Genomic DNA, 15,285 nt, shown 5'->3' with positions numbered 1-15,285 from the left:
ATTGTATATTTTTTGCTTTATAGTTTTCAAGACAGCAGTAAGAAGTTCCACAGAAGGAAGACATCATACCTGTCTGTCAGTGTTACTGTCTGGCCTTTAATCATTCCCAAGCAAACTTAGCCTTAGCAAGCTCTCAAAGTGCAAGTCCCAAAAGAAAAACCCAGACCTTCCTAACTTAAACTAACTTCTGTCATTTCAAAGATACTGGGTTTATTAGAATGCAGAACACTATCCATTTGAAAACTGGAGAAAAATACCAGCACATTAGAATTGGCTTTTAACAGTATGAAGCTTACTTCCAAACTGACCTTCTAGCTGAAGTGCTGAACCTCATTCTTTTATCTATGTGATCACAATCTATCTATGTGATTAGATAAAGGACATCAGCTTTGACAAAATGGTCTATCACAGCAGAGTTCCCACCTGGCAGCGTACTCCAGGGAAGTTCTAGCTTCAGAGGTCTAAAATTCCCACCTGTAAACTGAAGCCTTTGCATAAACTTATTTTTAAACAAGCTCAATTCCCCCCAAGTTTACTTTTTTTTTTAAATCACAGCTAAAAATACCTTAGAAGAATACATTATATTCCTAGGATCTTTATGAAAAGACAAACTGTTTACATCTTTCAGCTTCACTTCGAAGCATACCATACACAAAGCAGAGACCTTAGAATACCTGTTCGCAATTAAATAAGGCCTAACATCTCAAATGTCTGTCAGGAAAGTCTAGTGCTCAGCCTGCAAAGATTTTAAGGCTAAAGAAGGCACACAGATGGGTAGTTATGTGTGGTTTAATCACTTTCTTCCTTTACCAAATACAGTACCTTGGAAAAGTGTATTTTCTCCTCAGTTTCACTTAAGACACTCTTGAAAGACTAACCACTATCACTGCTGGAGAAACAAGGTTAAATTCCCAGCTGCCACTGGGTTCCCAAACTATTTATTTTTAGGAGCTGTACTTCATTAAAGATACCCCAGGTTTTGAACTGATAACATCTCACTCATTTTTAATAACATGCAACCTACCTGTAAAATCTTCTGCAGTACTGCAATATTCTTACCTCAAGATTTCATACTGCACACTGGATCTTTATGCACAGTGGGGAACATCAGAAGGGAGACTCTGCTAACTGTGGCCCCACTGCCTGAAGACTTGTTTGAACCAACTATTTTTGAGACCTGAACTTCTCTGGCCAGCTCATTAAGTTAAGAGAAAGGCACTAGGGTAAACACTACTACCATGACTTTAGATTACACCAATATTGCCATCAGAAAATACAAAGAACAAGCAAAATCCCTTCCAAGATTCATTGAGCCATCTGCTTCTTAAAATCCTCAGACTCATTAGAATAAAAATATTATCCAGATACAGTCAACATTTGGACTGTGCATGCACATTCTCCTAACAGGTGTTTTTGCGTTTTTTTTTTTTAATCAAGCATTTGTTAATTATGTTAGTCCAGGTCTAAGCAAGTCTATTAATTGCAATGATTTATAGAAGATAAACGTCTGTCAGTCCACTCTTCTAAACCGTATCTGGAATCTGAAGACTGCTTACAGAATGAAGCTCAACACTTCACTGTCTACAGTTGTCTTTTCCGACAATTTTGTTCCTCCTTTCTCCACCAGAAGGATTTAATGAACAAACCCATAGTAGGACAGCTGTTGGTTGCAATCAGTATCTATCCCAGTCTGGGGGGCCTATACAAAAATCTCCCCCCAAAAAAACTTGCAGCAAATCTTTCGTCAGACAGGGACATGACTGATAGTGCAGATTTGACGATCGAGCAATCCCACTATGTGTTTAAATACATTACAGGGGCTACTTGAATGTACTGATGCCTTCCGCACTGAATAACAGTCCTTCCTCATTCTTTGCTCTCATTCCAACTCATTCAAGTTTTTGCAATGAAAGCAAGTCCTGCTGTATGTGAGAAAACATACTAGGATTTGATACTGCCTGCATTATTACTGTATAGCACATATGAATTACTATCCCTTAAAAATGATTAAACATTCAAATTTTCAGTCTGCTTTAGCTTTTGAAACATGAATGGGAACAATGCGTTTATCAGAAAGGCTTTTCTTAAATACTGTGTGAGCATATTCACTCATCTGTTTCAGAAAAGATTTCAAATTTTAGACTTCTGGAATATGGATATTTAATTGCATATTCCAACTTTTTCACAACAGATGCTTAATATTAAAATACAAGTTCATCAAACTTCCATTTCGTTGCAACACTTTTTAGTTCTTCAGACTTAGCAATAAATATGTTCATTTAACTTAAAAACATAAATGGCACTAAATTTCTCTAGATCTGTAAGTAATCCATATTTTTGGAACAGCTGAGTTTCACGCGGATATGAGTCACTATATTTTGAAATACAGAATTCACATAACAAACTTCAAACATTCTGATCTTGAGATATAAACAAGCTCATGAGTTTGTAACACCATAGCATGCAATGAAAAACTAAGCTTGTGGTTTGTAAGGTCAAACAACTAAACTTCACATAAGCTAATTGTTGAGAGAATTAAGTCAGCCTTTTCTTCCATATCTGCATCCTATAGAGAGGAGAGATGGATTTGAGTTATGGCATGTAAGGAACACAAGCTTCCCAAATATGAAGACAACATTTCGTGAGAACCCTAGAACAGCAGTTATTTTACTATTAATTCTCAGTGGCTAAAAAAACCCTTTCACTACGCAGCTGATGTACAGTGATTTTGTATAAGCTAGCTTAGCTGCACAGGTATCACCCATATTAAGTGTTTGAGATCTTTCATGTAACCGCTGTAACATGACATTTCCCTGCTCTCTACAAGTAAAAGCAAAAATTCATCACAAGGGGCAAAGGCTACAATGCTTAGATTTGGGCAGCTTTCACAAGTTAATGCATGCTGTACAGCTTGGAAAGCTAATGCAATTGCTCAGTAAGACATGACATGCTGAGATGACATCACACCTAGCATGTACGGAGGCCTGAGGACAAAGGCTGAATGTTTACAGCCAACCCAGACACAATTACAATTCATGGGATCATCGCTTCTAGAGAGTCTTTGTATTAACACCAGGACAGATTGGGAGCTTTGTCAACACAAATGCTTCTGTAGCTTCTGTAACAGAATGCAGCAAAAGACTTTAGCCTACTAATAAACATACAAAATACAAAGAGAATAAAGCCCCGCAACTCCTGCCACTGGAAAAATTTCAAAACCTATCAAATCATTTAGGAAAACCACAGCATATTAGAACACCACACGCAGGATCCCACTGTTCAGACATTCCGTTGCATCCTTTGTTAAGACGGTCTACTTATATTTCACTACCAATTTTGCTTACCAAAAAAAAAAAAAAAGGCAAAAAGTGACAGAAGATACCAGGAACACAAACATTAAGACAGCTTTTCCTGGGTAGAGATCTGTCACCTAAGTATATCCTATCTAAGCTTTCTCATCCTTAACAATAAGGCTGTTTTACTTGCAATGTTATATAATCTGTTCTATAAAGCTACAGCGACACAATTTTTATGTTAGCAAGAGACTTTTGAACGAGCCATTTCTAAATTACAATACTGTTGAAATTGTGAAGTTGCTAAATTAAAAAACACACATCTTGCTCACATTCCTAAGATTAGAACAACCTGTACATAGTTTGCTATGAGGTAATAGAGTAACCATGTCTCCTTGTACACAACAGAGCCATTTTATCACGGCCAAATAGTAGGAAAACACATTTAAACACACGTCTTCAGCATTATGATTTAAAAATCACAATTACATGCTAACAGTTCTTAGTTTTCTTTAATTTCCAGATCACCTTAGATTGAAAAAGTGGGGTTTTTTCTTTTAAAACTCCTTAGCGTACTGGCTGAACGAAATTCAGCCAATTTGATTTCTTTTCTGTTTCTAAGTTTTTGCAAAATCTCCATAATTGACAGAACCTAGTTCTGTTCTTTTTACACCAGCTACAGCTAAAACTCAGCTGATTTTCATAACAGCACTTCTGACTTTTATCTTCTCAGTCCCCAAATTTTTTGTCCACCCCACTTTACTTCCAAACAACAGAACGTTACCACCCCAGATCTTTTAAACAGCTTAATTGCTTTGAGAAGGCTACCAAGAGACCACTCTAGCTCACACAAATCTTGGTAATGAAGTAAGTAAATCCTAATGTAACAAGATATTTCAGGGGGCTAACACAGTCTTTTCAAGGTGAATACATTTGCAGCTATAAACACACATCAAGTTATTGATCTCAAATCATAGATGGCTTTCCCTCAGCAGACATCTTGATGCTACCAAGTTTCTAGCTTGCTCGTTTGAATTAAATAGGAGAATTAAGATTTTTTTTTTCTTAAATAAAATCAATTCCCACTAGTTAGGGATCATATACACATCCTACACGAACATTCAAAAAAATACTGAAGATTAACTATACAATTAGCTACAATTTAATACATATTATTTGAAATTGTTAGTCAATCATTCCCTAGTTATGAATTTTTCCCGTGTCAACCTGCCTTTAGACAGAAAAAAAAACACAAACCAGAATTAATATTAACAAAAATATCAGGACTTGAGAAGATATTCTTAAAGCTAAAGTTAAGCTTGACGACCATAAAACACTAGTACTTACAGCTTCTTAAAAGAGTATTAGCTGTGATGACACAACTGACAGACTGCTTCCCATTATTAGGGGCCAAATTTTCCAAAGGCAGCTTAACATGCAAGTAAACATTTTCTACCACTAGGTACTTGAGTACCCATGAAATCTACAGGCTAAGAACCTTCAAAAGTCAGCAGATTGTCATCTGCCCTCCCATCCCATTCTTTATAATAATTAAAAAAAGAAGAAAGCATGAAGGGTCACTTTCAACTCAGGTTTTTTTGGAACTTCATTGGAAGTCATCCAAATAAAACTATTTCCCAGAAAACCTCAAGTTACCAAAACCCCAAAGATTTGTATTTTCAAACATTCAGACATCATCACTTGCTCTGTTGCATAGACTGAATTGAGTTATTGAACATTTTACAATATTCTAACATTTCATTTCCAAGTTCAAGTAAAAATTTGCACTTTCGCATATGAAAGAATTGTCATTTCTTTAAGAATCTAACAGTTCAGTGATCCAGAGTTCTAAAAGATAAGAAAAGTGTATGCAATGGGAGGGTTAAAAATAAAATTTAATATTGGGAGTGGGGAGGAGACAAAGTGAATTTTACCCACCTCTACTGAACAAGGGGAAAACTTCAACCTGCTTTTCCTTTTGAATTTTAAGATTGTATACAACATACTATTAACTTGCTCAATGCATATGAACAGAAGGACATTTTTTATTCACTAGAGTTCAGTTAAACAGAGATCTTTAACTGTTTCTATACCACTGAAAGCAAGCTTGTATTAGCTTTAATTTTCTTACACTCTTCCTGAAGTCAAAGCCTGACCTGCTCAGTTCAGTGAGAATATTTGTTACAACTCATGCATTTGGTAAGGCACCAAGTTCAACTGACTAAAATACGTGTATCTCTTTTAAACATGGAAAATTACTGCAATTCTACCTTCAAGTTTAATGACTGTCTCGACAGCCTATACAAGACAATCCCAGATGAAGCGGCATGCTTTGGATGGACCCCTGGAGACTGCAAGAGCTTAATCATCTTGCACCTTTACAGGAGGTAGGTGAAAGAATCCCATAATCCTGTTCTACGTAGGTTCTGCTAATACGCTCATCATTGCAGAACTGAATACCTTCAGGAGCACATTAAAACAAACACAACTAACAGGGTCATGGTTTTCCTCTCCCACACACTCTCCAGGGAATGATGCAAGCATAGCAGAGTATCTTGTTTTAGAATTACGTTATTAAATACAGCCATGTTAGAGAAGGCAGGGTCAGAGGCACGTGCCTCACAGAACGGAAAGACCGTAACAAACCACAACTCTATAGGTGCCTGTAAAATTCACTCTACAATCACAAATTGTCCCAAACAAAAATAAATACAGTTCTCTGTACAAACAAGTTCTACGATTGTAGAAGGCCACCACGAAAGTAACCACAAGGAAATGTTTCTGTTAAGAGCATACAGAACAGCCATGGGCATCGCTTTTGTCTTCACAACAGACATCATCCTCTTGGGCAAGCAAAGCAGTTCCCCTCCTGTCACATCAGGCTCTTCTGGACACACGTGCAATGGTCTGCTGCTTTGCACCGTCTACAGCCACTTTCTGTTTGAGTGCACAAGGACTACAGCATGTTTTTAAGTGAACTGAAAGCCTAGATTATGGAACACTTTTTGCAATACACAGATTCAGCAGCAACCGCAAGTGCCAATATTCATAAGATGGTGACCGCAGCACAGCTAAATAAGTATGATCAGGGACAGTATTTTAATGGCAATTCACTTGTGTAAAAATTATTCCAAAACCCAAGAAGCTTGTAATTTGCAGCTTCATCTGCACAAATTCATTTGTTCAACCCAGACCCATAGAATTATCTTGAAATTATTAGGGAATCTTTAACTTTTTTACTTTGGATACACCTAAGACAGAAAATAACATTGAGTTAAAAAAAAAAAAAATCCTGGAAAAGACCTAAGCAAATGCTGCTTTCAAACAGGCACATACAAGAGGCCAATAATTTCAAAGTTTATGAAATAATCTAGGCTACTTCTGTGTTTTACTTCCATGTCTCTATCCAGGTACACACATTTAAATCTCTCACTGTTCAAACATTACTACCTTAGAAGCCAAAACACATACAACCAAAGTAGCAAAGGCACAAAACGTTACTTCAAATGGTCACAAACATGAATGCAGATGTGGCATCATAGTTCTTACACTTCTTATGGTCAAGTTCTTTCAGTCAAGTTTTTACAGCCAGTCATTCTTCGAACTATTTAATCTACACAAAATGCCCCAACTGCCAATTCTGATGTGAGAAATTGCACATTACCCTTGGAAAAATAGGTTTATCAGACTCTTACCAGTTGCCACAACCTCATCCACTCCCCTTACCAAACAAAAGGCAGCAGGCTACTCGTTGTCCAGTATAACGTAACTACACAAAATTAAAATACGAACTTTGAGCATAAAAGCAAAAAAGGCACTTTTCTGATAAAAACACAGTTATTGATCTTCACTGTGAAGCAACTTTTTATTCTCCAGGTCATCATCATAATGCAGCATGCCATCTAGCCTTTCAAAGAAATTCACAGAAGAGACAAACGCTCTTAACACTTTTGTATGGACCCAAAGTAAAATCCACCAAATGTTAACGTACTGCTGCCCAAACACATCTCTTAAGTTAACACTAAGCATGATTTAGCTAACAGCATAGCAAGTGACAGTTGCTCAAGAGCAGTGTGTAGTCTCTGAAAATGAAAACTGTTGTTGAGGGCCAACCCAGTTAAGTGAGCTAAGGAACATTCCTTTGCCAATACTATTAACAGCAGCAAATAAAGTTACAGATCATCCACGTTGAAAACAGAGTGAAGAACACAGCATTGCTGAAGACTAAGTGACCTGCTTATTGGGAAGAAGGTTGTAGGGCTGATACTAGAACCCAGATTTTTACCATAGCACCTCACAGCAGTCGGATCAACCTATCTTGCTCCTCACACAGAAAACACCCACTGTGTGCTTGTACTCTTGCCTTGACAGTTGTCAGAGGATGGTTGTTTTAGAGCCCTCAGCCACAAGGGGTTCTCTTCGTTAATGCATGCATTATACGTGTGCTCAAGCTGACAATGGTTTATCTAATAAGCAGCTAGACACATGCACTAAAGAAAAACATATTTTGCAAATCTGATTCTCCAATACTCTTTCTTTAGCAGCAGCACAGTATCTTATGTGCCCAAATTCCTGAAGGAAGTCTGATTACTTGAAACAAATGATCAACTCATTCTAATCATCAAGAGTTATTAATTACCTACTTCTGCAACTATACAGACAAGTACATTCAGAGAAGGTATCATCAACATTAGTGTCACAAAGCCAGAGTAGCAAGAAACGGCTTCTAATATGGCTAGAACTGAAGAATTGGTTATAACTAAGTTGCAACATGTCACTCTCTCCCTGACTTAACTTGAAAAATAAAAGTTTCCTAGCAGACCTGCTCTTGCCTTTATCACTTAGACAGTTACTCCTCAGCACGCAAAGTCTGATGTCACTTCTGCTGTCACCCAAAAATCCAGGCTTCCCCTTCCTCCTCTTCAGCCTCTTTACCTTCAGGAATTCACGACTTTCAAGTGTTCAAATTGCTCACCGCCCCTTCCATCAAAGGCACTGTGCCCTTTCCTCCTCTCTGAGAACAACTTCCCTTCCCCTTTTCCTCCTCTCTCCCTTTGCAAACTTGCAGTGCTCCAGACACATCTACAGGTACTAGGATTTTTGATTCTCACCTGCTCCTAACAGAGGTCCTGCTGCTCTACTGCTCTTACACCTGAGCAGCACTCCAGCCACCACCCACCAGGTTCCCAAGCTCTCCCCTCACAGCAACATGCACACAGCTGCCCTGACTGCTGCTTAGTCACTGGCCTTCAGATTAGAGCCACTTAGATGGAACTTTGTCCCCCACATGCAAAATTTCAGTACCATGGAGTTCAACCAACGTTTACCATTAATAAGTTAAATACCGCACTCTTACCACAGTTATTTCCTACTTCAAAAATTCAAGGAAGCCTGTGGTATCTTGAACACCACTGCACAGGAACGCTTTAATTTTCTTCTAATGCCACCATACAAGTTCTGACAGAGTTTATGTTTCTGCCTTTCTGAATACACACTGAAGAAGCTATTGCAAGATCTGCAACCCTATTGAACTCTCTCTCTCAGGGGGGTTAAAAAATTAGAGATCTGGAAGAAAGGAGAATACAGTCCAAACTAAATGCCAAGAAATCACACACTAACTGCTCTACAGTACTTAATACACCAGGATGTCTTGTATGCATGAGATAACAAAAAAGAAACAAAACACGTAAGGTCATTATTTTAATACCACGCTTAAATTACAGCTGGAAGCAAGAAATCAGTAAGACATACCATAACTGGTATACTTGTTTACAGCAAAGATCAACTGAGAACTATTCTGATCATATTAGCTTCAACTGTAATGAATATAGGCAGGCTGATACAGGATCTAAATATTAAATAGCCTCTCCTTACTATAATCAGTCATTTAATTTTCCAGTTGTCTTCTATGAGCTGGTGACAGGTCATTTTCACTTCTTCTACAGAGCTTGCAGCTGAAGAAATACAGTGGAATCCTTAGTAAATCATAAACTATCCTGTCTCTTAAAAATGGCATATTAGCATTCAGTCTAAAGAAAAAAAAAGAAAAAAAAAATCAACTTCAGCCAGGAATTCAGGGTTTTATAACCTTTCAAAACTACACAAAGGCAAACAACCTGACAGTACTGAACAGTAGTCCACACTGAGCCATAACTAAAATAGTAGTTATTTCTGTTAATCAGCTTGTACAAACATTTGTTCCTATCCAGAAGTTTTGCCCCCCTCCTGTTTTTTTTTCTTTTTAAATACTACTATTTAGAGAACTGTCTCCATCTTTGTGTCTTCCATTCTCCTGAAAGGAATTTGATTTTACAAGTAAACAAACAACTTCCAGTTAGACTGGTCCAGTTGTCTCTAGCTGTCACTGTAACAAACCAGACACTCATGTAGGCCCACCGGCCTGATGCCGGCTCGGGTATTCCACACAGGAGCAATCCCAAGTTCCGCTGAGGACTCAGCCAGCACTTGGCAAGCAGCTCTCTGTCGGCAATGCTGGCTTCAGCAGTCTTCCCCAGCGCTCACTCATTCCTATGCCCTCTGTTGTGACGGTACAGCTGTTTGTGCAGCCACGCAGTGAACCAGACTGGGAAGTGATCCAGATTAACAATAACCCAGTAAAGAATTTTTACATGCCAGCCAGGTCCTTAACCCAGTAAACTCAATTTTGGCCACCTCACAAGGCACATAGCCTTTGCTGGTCTGCGAGCAACGGCAGTATTACAGAGCACATAGGACACAATCATACTTTGTTCTACCTAGCAATTGTAATTTTTAATTCATGTTGAGGGTATCAACATGTCATCAATACACAATACCCCCGGCATAACACAGAAAACACACCTGCAGATTCATTCTAGTCTGAGTAAGTCTGACAGAATGAAGTTTTTCTTTTTTGAGAACACACTTGATCAACTCCATTAACAACTTCTGATTTTACAGTGTCCCATTGTATACAGACTGCCATGATGAATTTGGAAGTGCAACCTTATTTTCCAGAATAGGATGCACTTTCTACACTACTCCCTTATTTTTCTCATTTCATTGATAAAAAGCTTTGACAGAAAAGCCAAAAACTTAGCACGCCCCCCCCCCAAAAAAATAAAAATCAAGAGTAGCAATACATACTCTTGCTTCTTGTAGCATAAGAAAGGTCTCTGGTAAGTCAATTACCAGTACTCCAATTTTGACACAAAGTAAATATTGTTGGCAACACAAATCAAAGGCAACCGTCACATACCATCAAATGCCTGTTACGAAGTAGCCCTACTCTAAGTCAGTCTCTTTAAAATTAGTGACTATGAAGAAACACACAAAAATTACCAGGTATCTTTCAGTCTTTTACAAAAACCTCCTGAAGAGTTAACATGAGGTAACATGCTGAGTAAAAAGAAATAATTCTTTTTATAAAATGTCTTTTAATTATTAAAGGGCAGGGAGAACTCTTTTGAGGACCACAACAGTCCCAGTTCTGAAATTATTATATCATTAACTCACACGAGTAACCCATTTGAAACAAATGCAATTTCCTGTACATTAAAACCTCAACATAAGCCCGCATTTATATTTGAAGCCCACCATTGTGGCTTTCTAGAATATTTTAGGAGCACTTCATAAATTATAAAGGGGATAGAACAACTGACCGGCAAAATCCTGAAGTACTGGTTACAGCCTTTCACCCATAGCACAACTAAGCTGTGGTGTCAGAAAGTAAGGTCCTGTGTCTTCCGGATACAAAAGATTCCTCCTACTCCTTTTTACAATATTCCTTTTCCAATTACAGTCTTGGCATACAAAGAGAAGTCAAAACCAAAATCCTCACTTTCAGTATTTTTTTTTTGTTTGCTTAATTTTGGTTTACTAAATAAGACTAAATTTCTCAATTTCTATTGCATAAGTGATGTTTGATAATAGTTTCTTTGGTACCTTTTTTAAAACTCCAAGTATACCTAGTTCTAGAAAAGCACTTACTGTCAAAATAAACCTGTGTATGCTTTTATTTAGTCCATATGCTGCAAGACAAAGGTCTCAACCTCACTACAGAATGTCTAGTAATCTAAAAAAAAAAAAAAAATCTGTCATTTGGACTGAATGCCTCATTCACTATGTGGTTAGTTCTGTGTACAAATAAATTACCTTTTTAAAAGGTTATGAGCTGTCTAGGCATTAGCTAGAAGTGCATTTAATATTAAAATCTTATGCCTTTGAAGAACTATCGCATGTTCTAATACACTCACTTTCTGTATATACCCAACTTGTCAAAAGCTTCATAGGTAATATCTTTTCATCCATTCTGGTTTAGAAGGGAAAAGAAAGTCTTCTCCCATCAATTGCAGTTATCTGTAGACAGCAACCTTTTCTGTTCTTTCATAGTAGCTTCTAACACCGATTTAGCAGCAGGGTATTTTTCAGTGAAAGCAGAAGATACTTCTTTCCAACAGAGAAGCAAGAGTATACTGGAGTCAGTCATATCACATAAATTGAATTGTTAATGTATGAAGGATATCACTGCACATTAGAGCCCAGTATCTGTTTGGGGCAAAATCTGCTCCCACACAGAGCTGGCACAAACTCCATTCTACCTACCTCAGTGCTATCTGAGGACACAGAATTTCAATAATAGTTTTGTGTATGGGTGGAGAGATATTAATATCCAGTTTCTCTCTGAAGAGACTATATAAAAAATAAGAGATGTTTTACAGCAGTCTAAATCAGTCCTTTTTCCTGCAATAACGAGGAAAAGATTGAATAATTCTAACACACCCTTTGGAATACTATGACATAAGTCTGATAAGGTACCAAACTGAAACTACAGATTGCACTGAAAGACACTTACCTAAAGTCACGATCAATAAACACACTCCTTTAAGGCCACTGTTTTGATACTATTTTAAAAAACGTGCAAAACGGAACCAGGATAAATACATACACTTTGTAAAGGACACTGGTTTATTGAACTTGATTAATTGGAATACTGCTGTTAAATAAAATGAAACCTGAGAAAAACAGAAATAAAACTCCAGAATGGAGACACTGCTGTTGGCATAACAAAATGGGAATGTGAAGGTACACAGCCTGAACAAGTTCAATAATTAGACAGTTCTCAGGAATAAGCAGCAATGTTTCTGACAGGGATGACTCCACCCTAAAGTGCCTCTTCTAAAATAATCTGATTAACCATTTAAGTTCCAATATGGGTCACCACCAGAAATAATGAAGGACAGACTTGGACAAAGTTTGCCTGTTACTTTATGAAACAGAAGAGCTATCAAATAAAATATATATCTTGCTTTAATTTCAAGCATTGCTCAGCGTCACAGGTAGACTATTCCTAGGATGCTGCAGCAAATGTTTAACTTTGACAGTTCTACAAACTTATACTGCAGACAGTCAGAAAATCATCTCAGTGAGAAATTCCAGTGCAGACTTCTAATCAAACTGTGGAATTTAGTCTAGAAGACTTGTGGAGATCCATGCAGTTCCTAAGCAGACATTCTCCCTCACCTCTCCAGGAGAATGTTTCCTCTTTCCTCTGCCTTCTCTCTCTAGATTGGAGAAAAGAAAGAGATCCACTGTGAAGATCAGAGCAACTTAGTTATCAGGTCTCTTTTCAGACTTAGTGCAGAAGCTACTGGAAGCTTCCTTTCCTACCAGATTTTTCTCCGTCCAGTAACTTCAGCATCTGTACACGCTGCTAGACAGCTTTCATTTTATGTAAGATATTGAGGTACCCAAACAGAATCACAACGAAAGAAATTATTATTGAGCTTTGTGCTTACTCTTCCCTTTAACAGGATTCTTGAGCGCCCAGACGCACAATCTACTGTAAGGTTTTGTTGAGTAAGGGAAATATCCTGGCTTGATCAGTATTGTAGGGATTAAACTAGTTGGAAGAAGCAAACAGCTAAAGTTACACATTTGCACTGCAAATCCAGAGCACTAAGATAGCAGCTTCTGATGCAGAGGGTGAGTATCCCCAAGAAAACATATTTACCAACAACTTTATAGCCTTACCAGCTTTTGCATGCTACTACCGCCATTTGAAGTTCTAGTTCCCATGGTACCTGCAGATCCACTGAAGCACAGTAAACAAGACATACTTTTCTAGTTTACAGCACCTACAGAAAAAAACTGGAGGCAATTAGGAGTCAGAACCAAAAGACTCAATTTGGGGCGGGGGTAGGGGGGGGGAGGTCACTTTGGTGGGGGGGGGAAGTCACTTTCGTCACACTTAAGAGTCTAACACTTGTGTCAAAAAACTAGGACAGAAGTCCAGAGGTCAGCTTTCTCTTTTTGGCTCTGTCATCTGCTGCCCACTTGTTTCAAGAAAGCCACCTCTGTATCTCAGGTTGCCCTCTCCCATTTATTTTTAACAGATAGGGAAAATAGCCACCTATCTCAAAGAGCCAAAAATTACTCAACGTTGGAAAGCACCAAGCTGCTCACAGACAACTGAAACAGACGTTTCAAGAAAGTCGGACACAGCCTTTTTTCAAAGCAGAAGTCTTGGCTCTAAGGTTTGAAACAGTTCTTTTCCTGTTCTTTTTGCAAGTTCATATGCCACAATTCTAATGGCATGCAAAAGACCTCTTAACCTTCAGGGCAAGTGACTGTAATAGCAGATTACAGACACTGTTACAGACTACAGACACTGTTTCCTCAGTAATACATAAAAATGCCAAGAGTGACCTAAGCTTGTTTCTTGCTTGCTCAGGCACACCTCAACCAAAGGCCTACAAGTAAGTGGGCATATTTCTTCGCAAGTTAAGAAAGTAGTACTATCAAAAGTAGCTATGACAAAAGCAGCCTCAGAAGTAGATATACATCACAGCACAAATCCAAGGCACCAAAAACTTCAGGCCTTACTACTGGCTTCCCTGTTAGCTGTCACTTGACAAAGAAGAAGTAACCCATGAAATTCAACTGGCAACTGAGGCTGCACAATCATCAGACCTTTTATTTTACTCTTTAGAGAGAGACATATGAAATAGACCATGTTGTGTGGAAAGAAACAGCCAGACTTCTCAGCAATTAAACACTCTGTACCGAATAAAAAAATATTTAAAAGGAAGTCACACAATCTATCATCTGATAGGTCATGTCTAAAAACAAGAACACCAAAGCATCTTGCTTATTTTACCATAAAAAACATCTTATGTCTTAAAAGTATATACAAGTGTCCGGTAAAACAAACACCTGTCCCATAACCACAAATCTGACTTCTCATGACAATCAACTGTGAAACCTGAAAGATCCTCTTAACAAGTCTCATTTAATTTAATAAAGTTACTTTAAGGCAAGTAAGGATCCAGTCAAGATTATTAGATATACCTGGTTTGCATGCACATTTTCATCTTTCAGTACTCAAATATTTACACTTACATGCACATTTCTACCTCCATGCTATCCGTTTGAAACTTTAATCCTCTTCTAGGCAAAAGACAAAAAAGCTCTAGAGCTTATCTTCCTCAAACCCAAACGTATTAACCCTCTTTTCAATCAGTCAAAATTTTTCAATACTCTACTCTCAAGCTGAATCTTGATAAGGCATTTAAATTCACTTATAACTACAGCCAGTCCAATAAAAGTGAACCTCCAGCACTTTCCTGTACATGAGTCACAGACGCCAATATATTCAAATCCTTTGGCAAGTTTAGGCCCTAAACTTTTAAAAACACAGAGGATTTTTACCACGGCACACAACACTGAACGTTTTATTCTGCTTCCTTCCCACTCATTTAAAACAAACAAACCCCAACGAATTAAAGGACGGGGGGAACCACAGAAATGAGAAATCCCAAAACAAACCACAAGTAGAAGTCCCTCAGGTTCGACAAGGCTGCTCATACCCCCTTCACAAGTTTAAACGCCACCATGATGATAAAACAACCATTCGGCAGGAGACCAGAGGCGCTATTTTATCCCTCCACAACGGCGAGAATGAAAAGTTTCCCCGTCCTTCCTGCCGCCGCGGCCCCCCGAAGCGGTCACCCCC

General features: G+C 38.2%; 1 protein-coding gene across 1 annotated transcript in view; it reads right to left on the bottom strand.

The window, feature by feature from the left end:
• The window catches only part of UBE2Q2 (ubiquitin-conjugating enzyme E2Q family member 2), a 50,512-nt gene extending 35,375 nt beyond the window's left edge, over positions 1 to 15,137 (bottom strand). Inside the window, exon 1 of the mRNA XM_009330066.1 lies at positions 15,099 to 15,137. Within this exon, the coding sequence (XP_009328341.1) occupies positions 15,099 to 15,137 (39 nt within the window). The remainder of the gene's footprint in view (positions 1 to 15,098) is intronic.
• Between the last annotated feature and the right edge of the window lie 148 nt (positions 15,138 to 15,285).

Source organism: Pygoscelis adeliae, unplaced genomic scaffold (assembly GCF_000699105.1).
Source record: "Pygoscelis adeliae isolate BGI_AS28 unplaced genomic scaffold, ASM69910v1 Scaffold298, whole genome shotgun sequence".
Taxonomy (NCBI): domain Eukaryota; kingdom Metazoa; phylum Chordata; class Aves; order Sphenisciformes; family Spheniscidae; genus Pygoscelis; species Pygoscelis adeliae.
This window is presented reverse-complemented; position numbering and strand designations above follow the sequence as displayed.